A 21,824-nucleotide genomic window follows, 5' to 3' on the forward strand; every position below is an offset into this window, starting at 1 on the left:
GTGTAGAGAGTGGGCAGGAAGATAATTTTTCCAGGGTGAACAATAGCTTTTCTGCCACACACTTGGCTTTGGTTTTAGCTAAATTAAAGAGCAGTTCTTATACGAGTGTGTTCATTAAAAAAAAAAAAAAAAACCTGAAGAAAAATTGCCAATGGCTCTTGGTTTATTTGAACCAGTGGTCGAACAAAGCACAGGCTTGCTAGCAGGTATCAAGTGTCCTGATTTTTGAAAGCATAGCTGAATCTTGTAAGAAAATATAGGAAGTCTCCAGGAACCAAAACAAAGAGAAAGCCCAAATGTAGAGGAAAACTGGCACTGAAGCCTTGTCCAAACTCAGAAAACTTGTCTGTCTCCAGGAACCAGAACTCAGGCCTCAGTGGCTGTGTGGGAGTTTGGTAGCATAGTCCTGTGCTGTGCAAGACGGGAAATTGACCCCTCCATGAAGCTCGGTCCTTCAAAAACTTATATCCACAATTTTAAAAAGTGAATAAGAAAAAAATAATAATTCGGCAAAAGCAGAAGACAAGGAAACTTATCTAACTGACCTGGTCTCTGGAGAAATAAGTTTTCCCTGAGAATTAGCAGCTGCAGATGAAAGAGCCCATAGGTCTGGGGCCCAAATTTCTATCATCTTGATGATCCAGGAAATCCCAAGCCTAGAAATTAAATTACAGACTTTTTTTGAACAAACAAAATCTGGAGTTTGCCTGCCAAAGATTCTCAGTAAAGGAACTTTCCAAGGGATACTTCAGAAGGAAATAAAATGATCTCTCAGAAGTGAGTTCGGACATACAAGTTTGAATGGCAAGCAAAGATTTAGGAAACTCAAATAAGCAATGAATGTAAGGATGATAATAATGTCCAATTTGAAAAGGGAATGTATTTGCTTTCCACTGTTGCATAACAAATTACTCTAAAACCTAGCAGCTTCAAACCACAGACTCTCTGCAGGAGTTCAGGTGTGGTTTAATTGGGTGTCCCTGACATGGGGTCTCTTGAAATGCTGATCAAGGGGTTGGTCTGGGCTGCAACCATCTTGAGGCCTGATTGAGAGAAGATCTGCTCCCAAACTCCTATGAGTATGTGGCTAGAGTCAGGCCCCAGAAGGTCACTCCAAGCTCACTCACATGGCTGTCAGCAAGATTCAGGTCCTCGATGGCTGTTGGCCAGAAGCTTCGGTTCTTTGCCACGAAAGTCTCTCTACGGGGCCACTCCCAACATGGCACCATGCTCCCACAGAGCAAAGGCTCTAAGCGAGAGAGTATGAGAGGGCAAGAAAGGCAGATTTTTTTTTTTTTTTTTTGGTAACCTAATTTCAGAAGCAACATCCCAACCCATTTGCCATGCTCTACTGCTTAGAAGCAAGTCACTGGGTCTCAGGGGAAAGCTTTACATAAGGGTGCGAATTAGGAGCCGGGACCACTGGGAGTGATACTGGAGGCTGCCTACCACAAAGCAATAATTCAGCTCAAACTACAGGATAATAATAGCATGTGAAGGAAGGAGCTGGTGATGGGACATAAAGCACTCTGATGACCTTGTCCTTGTATTTTTCAGGGAGAGGGTTAAAATCATGTTTACTTTCGCAAAATGAAAAAGTTCTATTGTCATATGGTTATACAACAGTGTGACGATACTTAACATTACTGAACTATATGCTTAAAAATGATTAAGATGATAAATCTAATGCTGTGTGTTTTTTACCACAATAATAAATAAATAAATAAATGCCAAAAAAACAAAAAGAAAAAAAGATAATGTTTCATTTGAAGCTCTATTACGTAGAATTTTCATGTTAGAAATTCAAGGGTAATTATTTTAAAAACTAGCAATATAGTATATTACTTTCAAATTAGTAAAAAAAAAAAATTTGAACACTTGAATCAATCCAAAAGAATGTTGGAAAGAAGGAGACAAAAGAGTATATAAAGATCAGGGCATTAAGGAACGAAAACCCAACTATAAATGAGAAATAATTACAAATGTATAAGAGATTCTCATATATATGAATCGACTAAGGTAAACTGATATTTTTTTTAAAAAGGATACTAGATTGAACTTTAAAATTCAGCTCTCTGGGGGCACCTGGGTGGCTCAGTCAGTTAAGCATCTGACTCTTGATCTCAGTTCAGGTCTTGATCTCAGGGTTGTGGGTTCAAGCTCCATGTTGGGCTCCATGCTGGGGCGTGGAGCCTCCATAAAAAAAAAAAATCAGCTCTCTGATTTTTACGTCTAAAATATAAACCTAAAATATAGACCCACAGTGAACATCAGATTTAATGGCGAAACGCTGAAAGCAGTTCCTTTAAAACCAGGAAGGAGATAAGCATGCCCACCATCCCCACTTCTATCCATCAGTGCACTGAAGGCTCCAGCCAGCACAGTAAGAAAAATAAAATACTTAAGGACTTAAAAGGAGGGAACAAAAAGGTTATTATATGCATACAATAGGACTGGCCATGCAGAAAAACCTAATCTAAAAATTATTGGAATTAGTAAGAGAGTTGCCTGAACAATTTCTTTGGGGACCAATGTCTGACATTATTCCAGGCGGTAGCTAGCATGCGTAGCTTTGGTTAATTCATTTTCACAGCTGCAGAGTATATAATTACTTGTATTGACTACAATTGTATCCATTCTCCTTTTGATTAATATTTTGGTTGCTTCCAATTTTTTATAATTACAAGCTGTTGGCAGCACCTATAATTTATATCTCTTTGTATCAGAAAAGGTTTCCCAGCCCAGGACGATTCTTTCCACTTTTCTCAGGTTGAAGCCTGGAAGAAGGTATTTGGAATTGCTCTAGGTTCACCAGTCTTATCTAGTAATGTTTCCACACAATAACAGTTTTTAAATGTTATGTTCTGAAAACACATGAACAGATGGCAAGAAAAGGCTGAACAATATCCAAATGGTTACAGCAATGACGTGAAAGAGAAAGGTGAAGAGTTGAATCAGGGATCTACCTAAAATTTTGCTGTGATCAACATGTGGTGCATTTAACCTGAGTGTGGGAATGGGGGGTGGGCAGGGAGGCTGTGGGCATTCGGCAGGTGCACTGTTCTCATGTATTAATCCGAGGTCAGGTTTCCCATCTTATCTTTCCTGTCAGTTTGCTATCTTCCAATATAATTCTTTTTTTTGTTGTCATTTTTAGCGAAAGTGTTTTTAATCCTCTAACCAGGAGGGAAGTAGTAGGATTGTGTTGATTTTGGGAAGGCGAGAAATGAGCCCTTTCTTTGCTTAGGAGTTTATTTTGCTGGCAGAGGGGCTGCCAAGCCAAAGGCAGCTGGTTCTTTCCTCCTCTGGCATTGACCTGTAAGTGCTTGTAGTCCTATATTATTCATGCCATGGGGTGGTCTATGTCACACAAGCGACAAAGTGCTAACGAGAAGTTTCCCATAGAAACATCTCCCTCCTCCCCATCAGGAAGAGCTCTATTGCAGAGCTGGGACATCCAGCAGACCTATTCTGTCTCCATCTCACAATGTGGGGGATACAGGAAGAAATGGTGAACTGGTTTGAGGAATGAGGAATTCTGCTTCCCTGATTTCAGTACAAGACCCTCTAGTAGAAAGTCCGGTACCCACTTCACCATCTCAGGAAATCTCCATGGTATGTTTAGGAGGCATTGATTTCATGCCCTGGAGATCCTGTGCCTCTTATTTTCTAATGAAGAAGGAGCCGGTGATCCTCCTTGAACACTTCCTCTTCCTTCAAATGCCTCTCTGTGACAGAGCCCTGCTCTTCATTCTAAGTCAAGGCGGTCACATGTGGAGACAGTGTCAACTGAATGCCCTTTTGCCAACATGCTACCAGTGAAGAGGAGGGTCTTTACACATGTGAAAGACCGAATGTTTGTATCCCCCCAAAATTCATATGTTGAAGCCCTAAACCACAATACCATTGGTTACCTCCAATGGTATTAGGAAGCGATTAGCGTTGGACGAGGTCATGTGAGGGGGGCTCCATGCTAAGACTAGTGTCCTTATAAGAGGAAGAGACCAGAGCAAGCTCACCCTCTCTCTACCACATGAACACCCATGGAGAAGGTGGCCATCTCTACACCAGGAAGAGGGCCTTCACCACAAACCATGTCAGCCAGCACAGTGAACATCCAACCTCCAGAGCTGTGAGAAATAAATGTCTGTTGTTGAAACCCCCCCCTCCCCGATCTGTGGTATTTTGTCATGGCAGCCGACAGACTGAGACAACACGTCAGCTCTGTCTATAGGCTTGCTTCCTAGGAAAAGTGTAAATTGATTTTTTTCCTCTTGTGAGTCTGATGAGGGATCGGAGGCAGCATGGACAATTCATTACCACAGGTGGGGAGAGCAGTACCCAAGGGGGATGAAAAATATATCAAGTTGATCTCATACCAGAAAGCATTAGGGAAACAAATCTCAAGAATTAACACTTGTTCTGCAGGCCACCATATGATGGAGTGTGGCCAAAATTGCCTCTGGGGCCCCGAGGGTAGCACTGGGAAGGAAGGTTGGTGGCTAAGGAAGGAGGTGCCCTACCACAATCATCCAAGCCTACTCACCCCATAGGGGCATTAACAATAATTAACTGTGGCTGCCTGCGCCCTTTGTGGCTCCCAGTGTTTTCCTGGGAACATTCTCCTCATGTCATGGAGGGAGTCTCGTTCACAATCTCCAAGGCTGAGCAGGTATAGGAGTTAGTGACCCTGTCCTGCACTAGAAGCTCCTCCTCTGATTTTTCCCCAGGGAAAAAGCTCCTCTAGCAAGAATTTTTCTTGAAAAGGACCTCCTACATCACTGGAGAGAATGTAAAATATATAGCTGCTCTGGAAAACAGTGGGGCTGTTTCTTAGAAAACTAAATATACATTTACCATATTCCACAGCCATCCCAGTACTGGGTATTTATCCCAGAGAAATGAAAACTATGTCTATATAAAACCTGTATGTGAAAGATCACAAAAGCTTTATTTGTAATAGCTCCAAACTGGCCAAATATCCTTTAGCAGGTGAATGGTTAAACAAACCATGATACGTCCATACCGCAGAATCCAGCTCAGCAATAAACATGCATGATCTATTGATACACATCACCATCTAAATGATCTCAAGGACATTACGCCAAATGAAAAAAAAAAATCCTATCTCAAAAGGTTACATACTGATGGATCCATTTATATAACATTCTCGAGATGACAAAATTATATTGATGGGGAACAGATTAGTGGTTACTAGGGGTAGGGAAGGGGATAATTATCAAAGGGAACACAAAGAAGATCCTTTGTGTCTGTTTCTTGATTGTGGTGGTGTTTACATGCGATACAATTACATAGAACCACACATACACGTGTGAGCATAGACATACTCATGCGCATGCATGCAAAAACTGGTCCGTAGATGGTGCCAGTGCTGATGCCTTGGTTCTGAGATCCAGTTGTGTAAGAAGTCACCATGAAGGGAGGTGGGTCAAGGATATACAGGACTCTGTACTCTTTTTTTGCAACTTCTTGTAAATCTATCATTATGGCAAAATAAAAAGTTAAAAAAAAAAAAAGACCTGGCCTTTTTGAGCCCAATGCCCTGCATCTTGCTTTCGGGGGTTCTGTCGACAGTGCAGATGCTGAGCCCCACAGTGCAGGCTCCATGGCCCCCGCCTTTAGGGCGTCTGAGAGACCGGCACCAGGAGGAAGTGTGAAGCTTAAAGTGGTGCCAAGTGTCTCCTTCTACAGGTGAGGAAAGAGACCTCAGTGAGGTGGAATAATGGCTAGCTGTCACCTTGACTTAAATTCTGGGTAGAAGTTGCTATTCCTAGTACTTCTAGAAAGAGTCCCCTCAAATGGTTCGCCTAAAAGGCCAAAGTGAGACAGGGCTGGGGTTTTTGTTTTGGTGGGATGTGTGCATATGTGGGGGGGGGGGGGGGGGGGTATTTAAGGGCTGCAAAAGGTAAACTGGTTTTGTGTCAGACTGGACATCAGTGGCACAATCATGCAGTTCTACACAACGGGCAGATGATCAGCAAAGCCAGAGAAACTGTGAGAACTCAGAGCTCACCTGCAAGATGGGGGCCAGCGATTGATGGCAGAGGCTCTTTTTAACCCCAACAGCCACAGAACCCTGTGCTTCATCAAGGCTAGCTGCTTCTTGGGAAATAGGAAGAGGGCAGAAATCGATCTTTCCAGTACCATTCTAAACAACTGAAGCAAGAAAATTCAGTCCTTCTGGACTTTCCAGGATCCTTCCGGAGGTGACTCTAGGATCTTTAAGGTCTGTGTGTGTTGAAACAATCACCACCCACTTCTGACCTCAAGTCTTTGAAGAACCTGGACTAGCTGCATTTATTTTTAAAGATTTTATTTATTTATTTATCTATTCATTTATTTATTTGAGAGAGAGAGAAAGAGCGATGGGAGAAGCAGAAGCAGAGGGGGAAGGATAAGCAGACTCCCCGCCAAGTGAGGACCCCGACGTGGGGCTCCATCCCACAACCCCGGGATCGTGAGCTGACCCGAAACCAAGAATTGGATGCCTTATCGACTGAGCCACCCAGGCACCCCTGAACTGGCTGCATTTATAATATTCAAAGTGAACGCCACAAACGTAGAACGGCCTAAGGGCTTTGTTGGCAAAGGTGAAGTTCCCAGAAATTACATGCTCTTTGGGACTTCAGAGTTTCTGCATATGTTTTTCCTTCTGCCCCGAGTTTCTTGGAGAAAGAGTACCTGTAGGCAGACAATCTACCTGGGTTCATACTCCAGCCCCTTCCAGATGTGTGACCCTGAACACTTTCCTTAAACCCTCCTTGCCTCTCAGTTCCCCAGACTCTAATATATAGAGATAATGAGCCTCTTAAGGCTTTTGCAAGGATTCGAGCTAATACACATATAGTGCTTCAAACAGCACCTGCCTGTGGTCAGGGCTACAAGAGTGACCACCGATGACCCTCCCTCCAGATTCTGCACCTGGCAAGTCTAAGCTCTGGCATCATCTACTTTGTGGCCATCTGTGACCACCCCTGCTAGATTACGCACACCTTCCTTGTCCTTCACTATGCCTTGTAGCTACGCTGTGTGGAGATGGTCTGTTTACCTTTCCTTTGTCCTTCCAAAAAGTCAGGGGTTATGCCTAAAACTAACTGGTCTTTGTATCCCCACACCCTGCACAGTGCTCAGCCCATGGTAGGAGCTCCAAACATGGTTGTGATCAGATCAATAAACAAGTGATATTAGGTTTCTTGTCTCCCCTGTTGAAGTAGCATCTCTACTCCATTTTCTGGGCATCCACCAAAATTAGGAAAAGTCCAATTGCTAGCAGGCTGTACGGGCTGCTTTGACTTCAAATATGTGTCCCAAACACAGTCTCACTGGAGGAACATTTATACCCCAGTCCGAGTACTGAGAACTATGGGGGAAACATGATCTTTATGTCCCCTCGTATTAGGAGAGGACGGATTGAGACTGAGACTTATTAAAAGGGAAATGTGTTAGGAAAACATTTGGGGAGGTAAAGGAGCAGGTGGACCTTTTCCAAAATCACTTTAATCCCTTTACTTCCCCCTGTCTGATTGCTTATCAACGTTCCTTTATTCACTCAACAAACAATTATCCAGTACCTATTACACAGCATAATCAGACAAAACAAGATGTTATCGGAGTGGAGAATTCAGAAATAGGACTGTATTTTTTTTTTCATTCTTAAATTCTTATAGAGACATTGTCTGGAGAGTTTATAGCTTAAACCTTACCTCTCTGCTGAAAATGAAGAGGTTGTTCTTTCTGTGTAGCCCGTATTTGTCCCTGTGTCCCGGGACACAGGCAGCCTCCTAAGAAGAAAAAAACCTGCTCAGTACAAAGTAGGGGGATGAGTTGACATTCCATCCCCAAAGGTCGTGGAAGTTTACGGAGAGACACCGAACGTACACAACACGGCTCACTCTGCCAAGAATGACACTCAAAGCTTCTGAGACTGACTCTGGACCTTGGTCACCTTTATGGACACAGAGGGCAGAGGAGAGTAAAGCCAATTAAGGCCACAAAAGACACAGCTGATCTCTTAATCATTTACTTAAGGCCAGAATGCGTTTCATTTATAATCACAAGCTGGTTTGGGGGTTTTAATTTCAGGGATCCGTTGGCTCCCTACCCCAAGCGATTGCTCTCATCTAAGCGCAGAGGTCTGAGCGAGCCCATGCAGGTGGCCCACCTGTCCTGACCGCTGGGCTCCTCCCAGCCTGCACCTCCCACTTCCCCTCACGTGCCCTCCACCTTATGCTCCCTCTTCCCCCAACAGCCCGCAATGTCTACCTTGTTTAGCTCTATCCTCTCGGAACCTGAGCCCCCATCTCAAACCTTTCCATGCCTGGGTTAGTGTTCGGCATTGAGTCGATGTTCCTGAAATAAAATAGAAAAAAAAAAACCCTTAGGGGCTGTACCAAGAATTCTAACTAAGCAGAGCCCTGTCTTTCTTGAAAGAATTCCCTTACAAGTCACTGGGGTAGCTGCTGAGGCCTTGAGGTGCCTCGTGTCCTTCCAAGCCCTGAGCACCGAGACAATGGGAAATATTTTGTTGTTTCTCCAGAGAGAGAAGAGAGATGAAGACAGGGAGGGAGGGAGCCAGCAATATAGTGAACCCTTCCCCTCTCCGCCTCAGCAATCTTCATAAAAGCTATAAAATTTGTGAAAAGGTTTATGAGGACATTTCTTAGGAAATCCATGAAGGGGTTAAAGTTTCAGCCTGGAGTGATACATAGTAGATCTAGAAGCCCACGCATGGGATCCTAAGCTCAGGGAACGAGCACACAACCTGGTGTGGCTTATGACAGTGGTTTTCAAACGGGGCTGGACAATAGAAGTATATAAGAAGTGTGATGCCCAGGCAGTATCCAGAACGTCTAGGACGGGACCCAGGCATCACTATTTTTACAGCGCCCCCCAGGGGATTCCAGTGTACGGCCACGTTTGAGAGTCAGTACTGAAGAACATCCCCAACCACTAATCGTGTTCAACGTGATCCTATTTATATCTCAAGGGCTGAGAGGCCCTAGCTGACATCCGGGTTTTATTTCAGAAATATCTATTGAACTTTACTAAATTATATTAAACCGAGAGTGCTCTTAACGTGAAAAAGAAAATTTTATTTTTACTTTCATTGTATTATGTTATGTTAGGAGTAGGAAGGGAAAAATGAAAGGGGGTGGATAAAGAAAATTTTAAAAAGAAGTTTCGTTTTCTACGACCACAGGAAGTAGAGTCAACATTGCTCTCCTAACAGAATCCACCCTTTTTTTGCCCAATGATTGAATATCTACAATGTGGCTACCACTGGCCTCGATGCTTCGTGAATTATTTTTCTTAATTCTTACAAAAACCCTCTAAACGCCCTTGCTTTTTCTTCTGTGCTTTTACCAGTGTCCTTTATGGTGAGAAACGGCTGCCCCTTTGCAGAATAAGTGAGCTACATACGCAATCCTAGCAAACAATCCTTGCAAGCGAGCCTAGCCAGCAAGCCTAGCAAAACTGGGGAGCTGGTTCTGCCTCCTCGTCCCTCCTTGTGATCAGCCTGAGACATGAGAGGAACAGGGTCTTGGTGTGTGCGTTTGAACTCGTTTTGCCTCTGTCCAAAGCTCTGTTTCCTTCTCTTAGTCAGTTGACCTCCCTTGCTGTTTGTCTCTTAAATTCGGCAGTATGAGGGCAGAACCACAGCAGGCTGAGTCTGGAGACTGGAATCAGTCATTTCACTGCCCTAGATCTCAACCTCTTCAATCACAAAACAGGGATATTAATACCCAATGTCCTGGTCACCCACAAGACAGGGGACAGAGTCAATGATTCATATATATCTTAGAACCACCTGGTCCTTTGGCTTCAAATCCAGTTCTGTAAATGAGCAAAGACAGGGCTGATGTCTGATGTTAGCTCTCAGCCAGTTTACCAGCCCCTACTCACTCATGCTTCATATTCCATAATCCCAGACACTGAGGATAAACGCCTTAGCTTTTTCTCTTAAACCATACCTAGTTCATGGCTTCCAGAGCAGGAAAGAATTCCTTTTCAGCATGCCCAGCATTTAAAGAACAGTCCCAGAGTTCATCTTCATAGCCACACGCAATCAAGTAAACCACCTGTGCATCATGGCCCGGTTCTTGTCCCCTGTCAGAAAACAGACAGATTTGCAGGAAATGCAGAAATGAAATATGGCAGGTGCATCCTGGTTGTGTCTCGGTGTCACCAAACACTGCCACGGTTCTTGACATTCCTAAGCCAGGGAGTGTAAGGCTTCCCTGGGCTCCTTCCCAGGGAAGAGGTTTATCTGCTAGTGAAATGCAAATCCTCACCCTTGAAGTATAGTAGAGACACATGCTCTGAGGTCTAATTTTCCTCTAAAAACAAAAGAAACAAGAACAATCTAACTTTTCTCCAGTTTTCCATCCCATATGGGTTGACTCCAGATTAGGAACAGAAAGTTAAATAATTACCTATACCAAACAGAACAGGCAAGTTCCTTGGATGCTTCTAGACTTGGGGAAGCCCTGGTAATTTGGTCACTAGTCAACCAACAGTAGGGCTCTGGGTAGACTGACCTGATCAAAAGGTTCCTGCCCCACCCTGGTCCCACAGCCACCAGCAGTGTCCAGCACATATTAAACAGTTAATAAATACTATTGAAAGAATGAATGGCAACACTATCAGTAAGACTGAGTTTTAAATGAAGAGGGATTGGGTCAAGTAGTATGGAGTGTGTCCAAGGTAGCATGGAGTGTGTGCCTTGCACACAGAAGACCATAAAATGATGACTATACATTGACCGTAAAATAAGAGATTTAGAGTATACATGTATCTTTTATTGAGTGTATTTGGTCCTGTAGTATTATAATTAGATGGCTGGAAGTGTTATCATCCAGATGAGAGCAGAAGCATTTTCTGATTCGCTTTGTGTCCCCAAGGTCGGGTGCTCTTCTGGCTGTATGTCAGGTATGCAGTAAAGATGAATGAGAAGCTAAGTAGGAATTCCCATCCTTGAGCCACCATGATAACACTTTCTGCCAGCGAGGAGACAAGTTCAAGTTCCTCTCATCCTCATGTTAAGATTCTGCGCTGTGTGGAGCCATGGATAACACAGAATAAATCTGTGCATTTAGAGTTCGTTGTCGATCTATTCTTAAGATGCCAAAGTTCAAGCAGAACAGCCTCAATTGGGTCGTTATTTTTTGTGAGACATTTGTCCAGGTCCTTTGGACCGAAGCTCATCCTCATTATCATTTATCTCTTTACAGTCTCTAACATTTCTATTTTGAGTCGAAAACCATCGCCTCCTAACCTGATGGAAGCCCATCTCAGGTCATTCCAGGGGAGTGTGATTCAGATGTCAAGGCGGCAGCTCAGGTTCACAGCCCTTTTTTGTCAATAATGAATTCCCATGGATTCCATGTGTTTCCCAGTTAGAAGCACACAAGTAAGGGATCTGAATTGTGAATTTAGCAGCACAAACATATCCTCACACTCAAGAACACATTCATCAATGTTACCAGGCAGCTGAAGAGTGTTGTAGTTCTTGGCCTCTTATATTACAAACAGGTGGCATTCCAAGGTGATGGTGTTCCCTCCATTTTTGTTGTGTTTGATATCAAGAACCAGATGTAAGCAGTTTGAATCCGCCATCTGCATACCCAAGATAAAACGAGAGCAAAGTCATAGATCTGAATTTGGCAGGTGGGTCAGTTCCCAAGGAAATGCCACCACAGACAGTGGAACAGGGTGGAGCTGCTGTTATTTGAAATACTGTCCCATCAGGGGGCCTCCCTGTGCTGTCCTATAGCGACAAGGTTTGAAAGGCAGAAACTAGGGGAGATCAGGAAATAACAGAGCAACATAGCTAGAATACATTTACCACGTTGTAAGTCACTTCCTTATCTTCAAAGACAGGGAAGGGGTCTGAGGGAAGGGGTATAAGGAATGCACCAGAGGCATCAAAGACAGAAAGGAGGAGAGTTAATTTTTTGTTGCCATGGTAATGAATTTCCAGCAAAGGCATCTCACTTACACATGGAGCCCGACACACCATCCTCTACTTGGGGATCTGCGGTGACCCTTGAGAGTTGTCCTGTGAATCACACAAGCAAATGAAAACAGCCCAATCAAAATATGGCCATGCAAGAAAGGGAACTTCCAGATCCATGCACAAGTGGGCCTGTATAGTAAACGGAATACAAACTTGCAGAATCAGTAATCATCGAACTTAAGGGAAGAAGCCAAAAGCAAGGTCTGTTTGTTATTTTGGGTTGGGGGGGGATTCAAAGATGACAGAGGAGTATCTGCTACTATTTGGCCTGGGCCTCGATTTTCAACCACACTCAGAAACTCCATCCTAAGTGCCACAGCAAAATTCCCATTATTGTGATGACAAAGTTGATGCACTAGCACCTTCCAAGAGAACCTTCCGGGTTTAGGGAGGGAGAGATTGAGATCACTGGCCTCACAACTCAGACTTTCCCAGTAATTGCTGGCTCCCACCAAAGCTAGAAGTGAAAGCTCAACTACCCTTCTGGATCTTCAAACTATCTGACTTTCTCTCATTTCCGTCAACATATCCAACAGTGTGACATGCTGGGCCTTGCCCACTAGACTAGATGCTGGTTATCTGATGATGCATTAACACAGCATAGTTCCTGACCACTCACAGCTCGGACCCTGGTGCATTCTAAGGATGCAAACTAGTGATCATTACCACACTCGACAATGATAGAGCTATACACGGGGTGCCATGAGAAACCAGGGGAAGGACGAATGAGGGAACCCCAGTTGGAATCCTGGGGAGGGGTTGGTTGAGCTGGATTGTGAAGGTGCAGAAGACAAAGGCAATCAAAGTTTTCCTATGTGAGGTCTAAACCTCTCTGAAGACATTTACTGGAAATTGGCCAAATTGATTTTTATGCTTCAGACAGAAGTAAACATGTTTTCAGAAAGTAGAGAATAAAAGCCAGAGCCATTTATCCAGCAAACACTGAGTTAGCATCTGCCATTGGAGGGGGGTGTTAGATATGATGGGAGGAGGAGAAGTCATCAAACTATAAGAGAATAGAATATGATATAATAACATATAATAGCGAGGTCCTGGCCTCGAGGATCTGACACTGGTTGAGGAGGCAAGGCATTATCATATAAAGCATTGAGTAACTACACAACGTAGCCCACATTACATGCTAAATAATCAGCATAGATCATAAATTCATAGGAATAAAGAGAAAGAAGCTGGTGGAATGAGGTAACATTTCCCAAAGAGGTCAGGGTTTGGATAGAAGGGAGAGAAATTATTGCAGGTAAGGAAAGCACAGATCAGACCATGTTACCCTCTCCTTCCACAACCATCAGTGACTCCCAGGCACAGTTACAGGCTCACTCTTTGTGATTCCATGGACCCGGACATCCCTATTCTCATGCTCCTGAAAACTCAGATGGCTTCTTCACATCTCTATATCCCAAGCACTCAGCATCATGCCTGCCACTGGTAGGGGGCTCAGTATATTCATCCCAGAAACATATGGACCCCCTCAGAGACATTCGATTTCCAAGTCAACTATGGACCATATAAGAGCAAGAAGGGTTGTGAACACACAATTGGAAGGGCTATTGAGGGTTCTAGCAATACAACACAAAATGCACCCTGTGATGATGAACTCTATGCATCAACTTTGCTAGGCTCTGGTGGCCATCTGTTTGATCAAGATGTTTCTGTGAAGGCATTACATGGATGTGATTAACATTCACAATCAATAAACTTTGATTAAAGCTGGTTTTCCTCCATAATGTGGATGGGACTCCTCCAGTCAGTTGAAGGCCTTCAGAGAAAATACTGAAGTTTCCAGAAGAAGTAACTCAGTTGCAAGACTGCACCTTAGAAATGCAGCCTGAGTTTCTAGCATGCTGACCTGCCCTGCAGATTTCCAACTGGTCAGCCCACACCCACCCGCAAGGGAGAGAGAGGAAGAGAGGTAGAGAAAGAGAGAAAGACATTGCCTTCCTGCAGCAGGAAGAACATGGACAAGCCTAACGATGGACCTGGCAGAGATGTGGGAAGGCTAGTGGAGGTGGGGCTTGAGGAGTGTCAGCTCTGTTTCGGGGTGGCAACAAGTTTGTAAAGCTTAAGCCATCAAACTGTAAAAGCATATGCACGTGCACCTGCATGCATACACACATGTGTGCACACACACAACATAAATGTATATAAAACCTGGTACAATCTGAATAAGCCCTGTTCCATCGGACCAATGTCGGTGTCTTGGTTTTGATACTGTACTATATTATATGTAAGATGTTACAATGGGGGAAAGCAGAGTGAAGGTTAAGTGAAATCTCTCTGTATCTTTCTGAACTTTCTGTGAGAATGTAATTGTTCCAAATATAAGGTAAAAAAAAAAAAACCTTCAAGCAGACTCATGAGATATGAAAAATAGTAGCATGAGAGTTGGCCCCTCCTGCAACCCTCAAACCACCCAGCAAACAGGCAGCAGGGTGCTCCGGGACTCCAGGACTTAGCAACCCACACCAAAGAACACACCAGCAGGGAACCCCGCAGAGGGCACCACTCCCCCCAGACCCATCGTGCTTATGTCCCCACCACCCTCAGGTGAGGAATTGCATATCCTGAGCCTGTGCTGTTGGGTTCTGTGTTCTATTCCCTGGCTCCAGTTGAGGCCCAGAACTGGCTAGAAACTACCAAGGCAAGCTTGTCCTTTCCTGGACAACTGCCCAGCTCCAGTCCGGACTAGAAGAGCACAGCCCACCAACAGAGCTTAAGGCACAAAAATTGTTCTGGAGCTGAGATTTGTTAAGACCCTGCCCACACTTAGCCCACCTGCTTATCTAAATCTCTTCTACCCTATGAATGAGGAGGAAAACAGCCCCAAGATGCATTAGACTGTCACTGCCCCTAATATGCAAGACGGATACACACCTGGATCCTCTTCTTCACGCCTACCACGATTTGCTTTCAGCTGTTCAGAGGAGCCTGCCTTCCACATACAAGCGTCCCAGAGGCAAGGAACAGTGGGGGCAGTGTGAGAGCATGTGGGCTCACGCACTGCAACCACTATCCTCCCTTGGTCAGAAGCCACAGATGTCGACAGAACCAACAGAAGGGGGGCATCACACAGAGGCTAAGGAAAAAGTACTCAAGATGAAAAGATTGTATATGGCACCATGAAGCTTTAGCCTCTTTTCTCAGCTCATTGGGTGTTCTACAATGAAGTGTCTAGAGGAAATATTTATCTCTGCCCTCCCAGCGCGGGAACACCAACTCTCATTAACTTTCCAGTTTCATTCCTTCAGAAGATCCAAGTTCAGATAATCCAGTTTATATGTATTAAAAATTACTTGAGGCAAGTGTCCAAAGGAGTAACCCTTCTCGCCCCACCCCCCAGCAGTTCTCATATTACATAAGAAGGACTACTTAAAAAATGCAACCCGCGATCTTTTATTTTGGTACATGAGTCGGAAGCACTTATCTGGTCATTGAGAAAGCAATTCTTAAAGGCAGTGGCTCTCCACCAGACGCAGGTTTGCCCTCCAGGGGGCATTTGGCAATGTCTGGAGACATCTTTGGTTGTCACAACTGGATTGGGGCGGGGTGGGGGAGGGGGGTTGGGGAACTGTTGGTATCTGCGGGGTAGAGGCCAAAAATGCTGCTAACATCCTACAACCCCCACAAAAAAAGGATTATCTGATCCAAAATGTCAGTGGTGCCGAGGTTGAGAAAACCTGCCTTAGAGTTCTCTACAAGTTTACTACGTATATAAACTTTATCATTCATTCAGCAAAGAAGCAGTTGGAACTTAGCATAATCTTCAGACAGTGTGCTAGGCCCTGAGGCTGGGAGTCTGCCTTACAGCATCTAGTGGAGGAATGGCAAAGGTACAAGGAAAATACAAGGCAATATGGAGCCTGAGTGAAAATACATATTAACACAGGAAAGGACACGCGTCTGTGAGGGTGGTACTGGAGGCCAGGAGGAACTGATGTCATTTCCCCCAAGACAACTCCAAACTGCATATTCAGTCTCAGATATAAAATTCGATCTCAAATATAGAATAAATATAACATATAACTGCTGGGAAAGATCACCAAGCCCCTAAGCACTTTTGAAGCAAACTGCCTTAATGTTTTTATATACATACACCATCCTCAGAGAGAAGAAACCTACTGCTTTCTCTGTGACTTTATTCCCTAATAAGATTATTTTCCTAACAGTATTTTTCCAGTACCAAGATGTTTTACTTCCTTCTCCTTCCCTTAGTTCATTCTTTCTATCTATACTTTTAAAATATCGATAAACATACAGTGCAATTCTGTAACTGCTAATCAGCTAAGGGATACGTATGTAGCTCTATTATCTTTCCTTAGAGAGCAGTTTGAATTGATTCACAATTCTGTGGGTGCACTTTCCTGAATGTCCGTCTGTTGGCCTCTCTTTTTCAATACTGAGTGCCAAATATGTAGCAGGGACAATTGTCTCCATACCTCCTGCTCCCATTTCCCAAGCTGAGAGAAGCCTGGGACAACACAAAGGTCCTTATGAAGAAGGAAAATGAGCGTAAGAGAAAAATGGCCTTTCCCCAGGAAAATGAATGGCAGATCCAAGAGGGTTTGATCAAACAAAACTGTACCTTAGATTTGAAAGGCAAAATAGCCTAGTGATCATTTCCATGGCAGATACCAGACAATTACATATCTTCCAGGTCAGCAATGTGGATGATAAAACTGTCTGGAACACCACCATTGACAAATGTGAGCTCATAGCTAAGCTGAAATTAAAACCAGTTATGAAACAGAATTATCACATGCCATATGCCCATGCACAAAATATTCCAGGCCATCTTACAAATTAAATCATTAACATACAGCTTTGAGGCTCTACTTGGTGAATATTTGTGCACAATCCTGGGCTGTCATTTTTTGTTTGTTGTTTAGGTCTGGGTTCAAATCTTGACTCCACCACCTTACAGTTCCGGGACCCAGATAAGTTAATATAACCTCTCTGAGTCTATATTTTTCCATCTGTGAAAGGAGGAAAATCATAGCTATCTCTCAAGATTGTCGTTTGTCCTAAGAGTCTGGGTCCCCTGGGGAAAATACAGACCATGTCAGTGGTCAGCAGCGACCACCCCGAGAGTTGGGAGAACAGAGGGCAGAGGTTGAAGTTATCACAACCTGGAGGCTTCCAAGAAGGGTCCTGTGGAGCTGAGGCACAGATTTCTGGGGATGGGGAGACAGTGTCTGCCCCAGAAACTGTCCTCACAGAAGCTTAGGAGCCCACGCAGCTGAGCCTCCACTGATTCTGAGAAGGTGCAGAACAGAGCTGGACACTGGAACCAATTGCCACTACCAGGGTGCCAGTCCATCTCCAGGTGACACTCTGAAGGACCAGCAATTATGGAAGAAGGAGCTGGCTCCTTCCCCTGCTCAGCCTCAGTCTCCCTCTCTCACCTCTGTTGGCAGATGCCAAAGGAGAAATGTGATTACAGAGAGCCCCAGCTCTACAGTGGACCTCGGAAGGCTGGATTTGGAGCTGAGGGACACATGGTCTGTTCATCCACTCATTGCCTACGTGTATGGGGTGCTTTCCATGTGTCTGACTGAGGGGCTCTGCGCTATGCACTGGGGAGTCTGGAGGATTAAACAGAAAGCTCTTATAAAGTGCACAGCTCGGTGATGAGGACAACTCAGTTAAAATCAGTTCTCTCTAAGACCCAGTGGGAAACATAAAGGAAAAGGAAATAGAAACCAAAACAAAACAAAAACCCAGCTCCTGTCTTTCAGGAGTTTCATGTTTTAAGTGTTGTAGGATGAGTCCAAGAGCAGAGTACAAAGTAATACATGTTCATACGCTTTGAAAAAATATTTCAGACAAAACTATTTTAGGAATTCAGAGAAGCCAAAAAACATTTGGGGGATGATCAGGGAAACCTTCATAAAAAAAGATGAGAATGACCAAGACCTCACTTAGACCACAGCCAAAAGGGTAAGACCATTACACATTAGAGAAAGCGAGTGAGCAAGTAACCATGGTGTGAATTTGCTGGGTGATTACCTGACCTCAAGAAATGGAGAATGGATTCATGATGTGGAGTATGGTAGGTGAGGCCAGTAGGACATTTCCTGACTTTATTCTGAGGGATAGATGAGCCTCTGGAGCTTTCTGAATGAGCAGAAGGTATGTGTAAAAGACCCTATCTTTACAGTCGCTATCATATCACAATACCTTGCATATAATGGACTGTTAGGGGAAAAAATTATTACATTGACTGAAGTGGGATGGGACAAAATTATAAAGGCAGGTCCTAACTTTGAAAATCTGCATGTATTACTCTCTTTTTAATTATGTAATAAATGCTTTATGAAATGTTTCAAATAATCAGTGAGAAATTTTAAGGCCAAAAGTTCAGGAACTACAAGAATTCGAGCAACGATAAAAATGTTAAGTAAGGGTCTAACCCACCCATCAAGACCCTGTGCTCATTTCAGATTGAGAGCCTGCCATTGGAACATGGCATTGATCAACATTAACTATGGAGAGACTTGGAAGGATTTTTGATGGCATCAGGAGTTTATGCAAAAACAAAGTGCTGGACAATATGTTTTTGAATCAATTTTAGTGATTCGTGTAGGAAAAAAAATGATATCATTGGTGTGAACTTTTAATGGAACTTTGCAAAGCATGCAATGTACTCACACCTAATCTGTTGTGTTCTTCTTGGCAGATCCATTACAAGATTTTGGCTTTTCTGTTGACCAGTGTTCTAAACATTTAAAGCCAAATCTCAACATTAGATTTGGAATCATTCTGAGTAAGTAAAGAGTATTGACATGAAATAAAACATTGCGCAATCTCTTCCTGGCCCACATACCGCGATTACTTCCATTAACTACAGTAGCTGGCTAAGTGGCTGGCTAAGCTACTGTCCCCACCACTCTCTGGACAACTCTATTTCCTTCTTCATTTTTACTTCTCTCTCTGGGTAACATCTAGATACAGGGGAGCTCCCACTGAATGCTGTGCTCTTGTACTGAGAAGACTCGAAGCATTCATTTGGGTGATATCAGCACCCAGAATCCGTAAATCCAACAACAAAAAAGAAGATAATACGTCAAGCCTAAATATTGATGTCTATGTGGGAGAGAGCTTTTGCTTTGTTATCTCAGCAACAAACAAGTCTACCACCAGCAGTATGGCTTATCATTTAATTTATTTCATTTCCCAAATGGCTGGTGCAAGTTCTTGAACCTTTGACAAAGGGAAAAATATGTAATATCTTCTCCCTCCACCCCAATTAATGAGCTAGGATGCTGTCTGGTTGTTTATTTTTATTTGGACATGTCTTTACACTTAGCCATTATATTGCTATAGCTACTAGAGTATCTCCTTTCTAAAGCAGTTTTATCAAAACCAGAACAGAAGGACTTAATAAACTTAGAGTGTGGAATCATTCCAGAGAAATGGAGGGAACATTGCTGGCAACCAAGAACTCTCGTGCATCTTCATATTTCCAGAACCTTGCCCAATATCTGGATTCTACAGCAGCAGCTGAGTAATCAAAGAGGAATGAAAACAGGAGTGGAGGGAACATAAAAGGAGAAATGGAGAAAAAGTCAGAGCACCCTAAAGCTTCCTGTGTAATATGATACAATAGCTACCTAGCAACTGTAGGGGGGTTGACCCCACCCAACCGCTCTCAGGAGAGGCACGTAATACTGCAGCTGAAAAGTTGTGGAGGCCAGACCTGCAGCCATCTCCTTGAGGGGCCAGAGCATCTGGGCAGAGGAGCACAACAGAGTGCCTACCTTGCTCCAAACAGATCAAGTTCATAAAAGGGCCATATTCATACCTAGGTCTCCTGCCATTATCCCCTGTAGCATTGCCTACGTGCTGTTTAAAAAAAAAAAAGGAAGGAAGGAAGGAGTAAAACTGTTCCCACAGGGCAGGCTTCTGGAAATAAAAGGCCTTTTGGCTCATGCTTCTATAAATGTTGACTGCTTTGATACGAAGCGAAACCCACGCTAATAGTAAAGCCGATCTTTTCTTTCCCTTTAGGAGAGGACATCAAAGAGCTGTTTCTTGACGTAGCTCTCTTCAATAAAGGATCGTCCATTTTGAACTTCTCCTATCCCATCTGTGAAGAGGATCTACCCAAGTTTTCTTTCTGTGGAAGAAGGAAAGGGGGTAAGCTGTCTGTTTTGCTGACTGCTTGCTAAGGTCCAGAGAGGGATGAACAATGGCTTCCTGTTGAGGCTGGAGCCCTGGTTCCACCCCTCACCTTTAGACAAGCTTAACCTTGCTTATCAGAGTGTGTCATATAAAAATAACAATGAAGCTCATTTCACAGGACCTACCTTATATACTGAGTATAAAAACCAAGTGAAACATGCATGTGAGACACTTTACAAATAAAACAATGTTACTGTCCCTGGTGGCACCTTGCAAAAAAAAAAAAAAAAAAGGCTGGCATCATAAAGAACCAACAGCTTCCCCAAATCCACTGAGATGCAAAGTATCTCCAGTTTTCTCCTCAGCGATCTCTTTAGTGACAGGGTCTCCTCAATATGGCAACGGACTCTGAGAAGAAGAAAAAAAAAAAAATGAAGCTTTCTAAATGTCACTGTTTTATTGTGGTCTTGCCCAGCTGAGTCGTTGACTAATGGGGGCATTAGGTAGCTAGACTCAAAGTGCACAGCATAAAACCGTGACATCATCTGTTCCTTTTTTCAATTCACTAACTGCCTACCCCCCTGCTGTACATACCCCAAGGAACATAAGAACATCATTCCAGCCAGTCCTCCCCTCCCTCTGTGTCTTCTCCTCCCCCAGCATCTTCACCAAGGCCCTGAGATGCCTTTGTTTATTTAACTAAAACGTGGGTCTGATCTGTGACTATCCTTCCGGAAGTCACTCTCCTCCTTCCCAGGGCATTTCTTCCCTGTCCCAGGGGCCAATGGGGAGCGCACCCTTAACCCCACACACCAGAAACATCCACTTATCTATTTCTTCATTCAAGGAAGCCAGAGTGTAATTACCCAATTGTGCTTTCTAAACAAAGGATCTAGAAGAAATTGGGGTTCCCTTAGCATAACTAACGGGTGAAGACAGAGAAAGTTTGTGCAGGAAAAGAAAACAGGAAATTTAAGAAAGCGCAGGCCCCCTGAAGCTGAGGTCTCAGCTCAGCCTTCCCTGCTCATTCTCTTCTCCGTTCCCCAAAGTGTGGGGTGCATAGCTGTATTGGCACAATCATTTATTCCCATTTGTCATCCTCAGTCGATGATGAGCTTCTTCAGGTTGGGCATCCTGGTCTTTATGCCCAGGCCTTCAAATGTGCCTGCTTCACAGAGAGTACTCAGTACTAAGCACTCCAGCACGCATGCAGACGGAAAGAGCCCGCACCAGTAAGCATTCGTGCCAGGCACTGTTCTAAGAGCTTCACAACCAGTCAGTCATTTACTTTCTACCACAACCTTATGAGTTAGTACTATTAACACTCTAATGCCAAGTCACAGCGCTAGTGAGGGAGCCCTAGCTCAAACCCAGGTGAGCTGGCTCCGGGACCCATAATCTTACTGGCTAAGGAATGGATCAACCAAAGAAGAAACAAGAAACTATGCCTTTTGGCCAGGAGTTTATTTATTTTTTTTTTAAATTTATTTATTTTTTGATGCAGTGTTCCATGATTCATTGTTTGCATATAACACCCAGTGCTCCAAGCAGAACGTGCCCTCCTTAATACCCATCACCAGGCTAACCCATCCCCCCACCCCCCCTCCCCTCTAGAACCCTCAGTTTGTTTCTCAGAGTCCATAGTCTC

The 21,824-nt window shown here is 43.8% G+C and overlaps 1 protein-coding gene across 2 annotated transcripts in view; it reads left to right on the top strand.

The window, feature by feature from the left end:
* The window catches only part of LY86 (lymphocyte antigen 86), a 59,099-nt gene that overhangs the window by 13,412 nt on the left and 23,863 nt on the right, over nucleotides 1–21,824 (top strand). The window contains exons 2-3 of one of the 2 annotated variants that reach the window (XM_025890832.2): nucleotides 18,732–18,818; nucleotides 20,063–20,191. In XM_025890832.2, the coding sequence (XP_025746617.2) occupies nucleotides 18,732–18,818; nucleotides 20,063–20,191 (216 nt within the window). The remainder of the gene's footprint in view (nucleotides 1–18,731; nucleotides 18,819–20,062; nucleotides 20,192–21,824) is intronic. The other variant, XM_025890833.2, reaches the window with a different exon arrangement.

The sequence above is a fragment of the Callorhinus ursinus genome, unplaced genomic scaffold, assembly GCF_003265705.2.
Source record: "Callorhinus ursinus isolate GAN/ISIS: 27379988/994484 unplaced genomic scaffold, GSC_fseal_2.0 scaffold26, whole genome shotgun sequence".
NCBI lineage: Eukaryota > Metazoa > Chordata > Mammalia > Carnivora > Otariidae > Callorhinus > Callorhinus ursinus.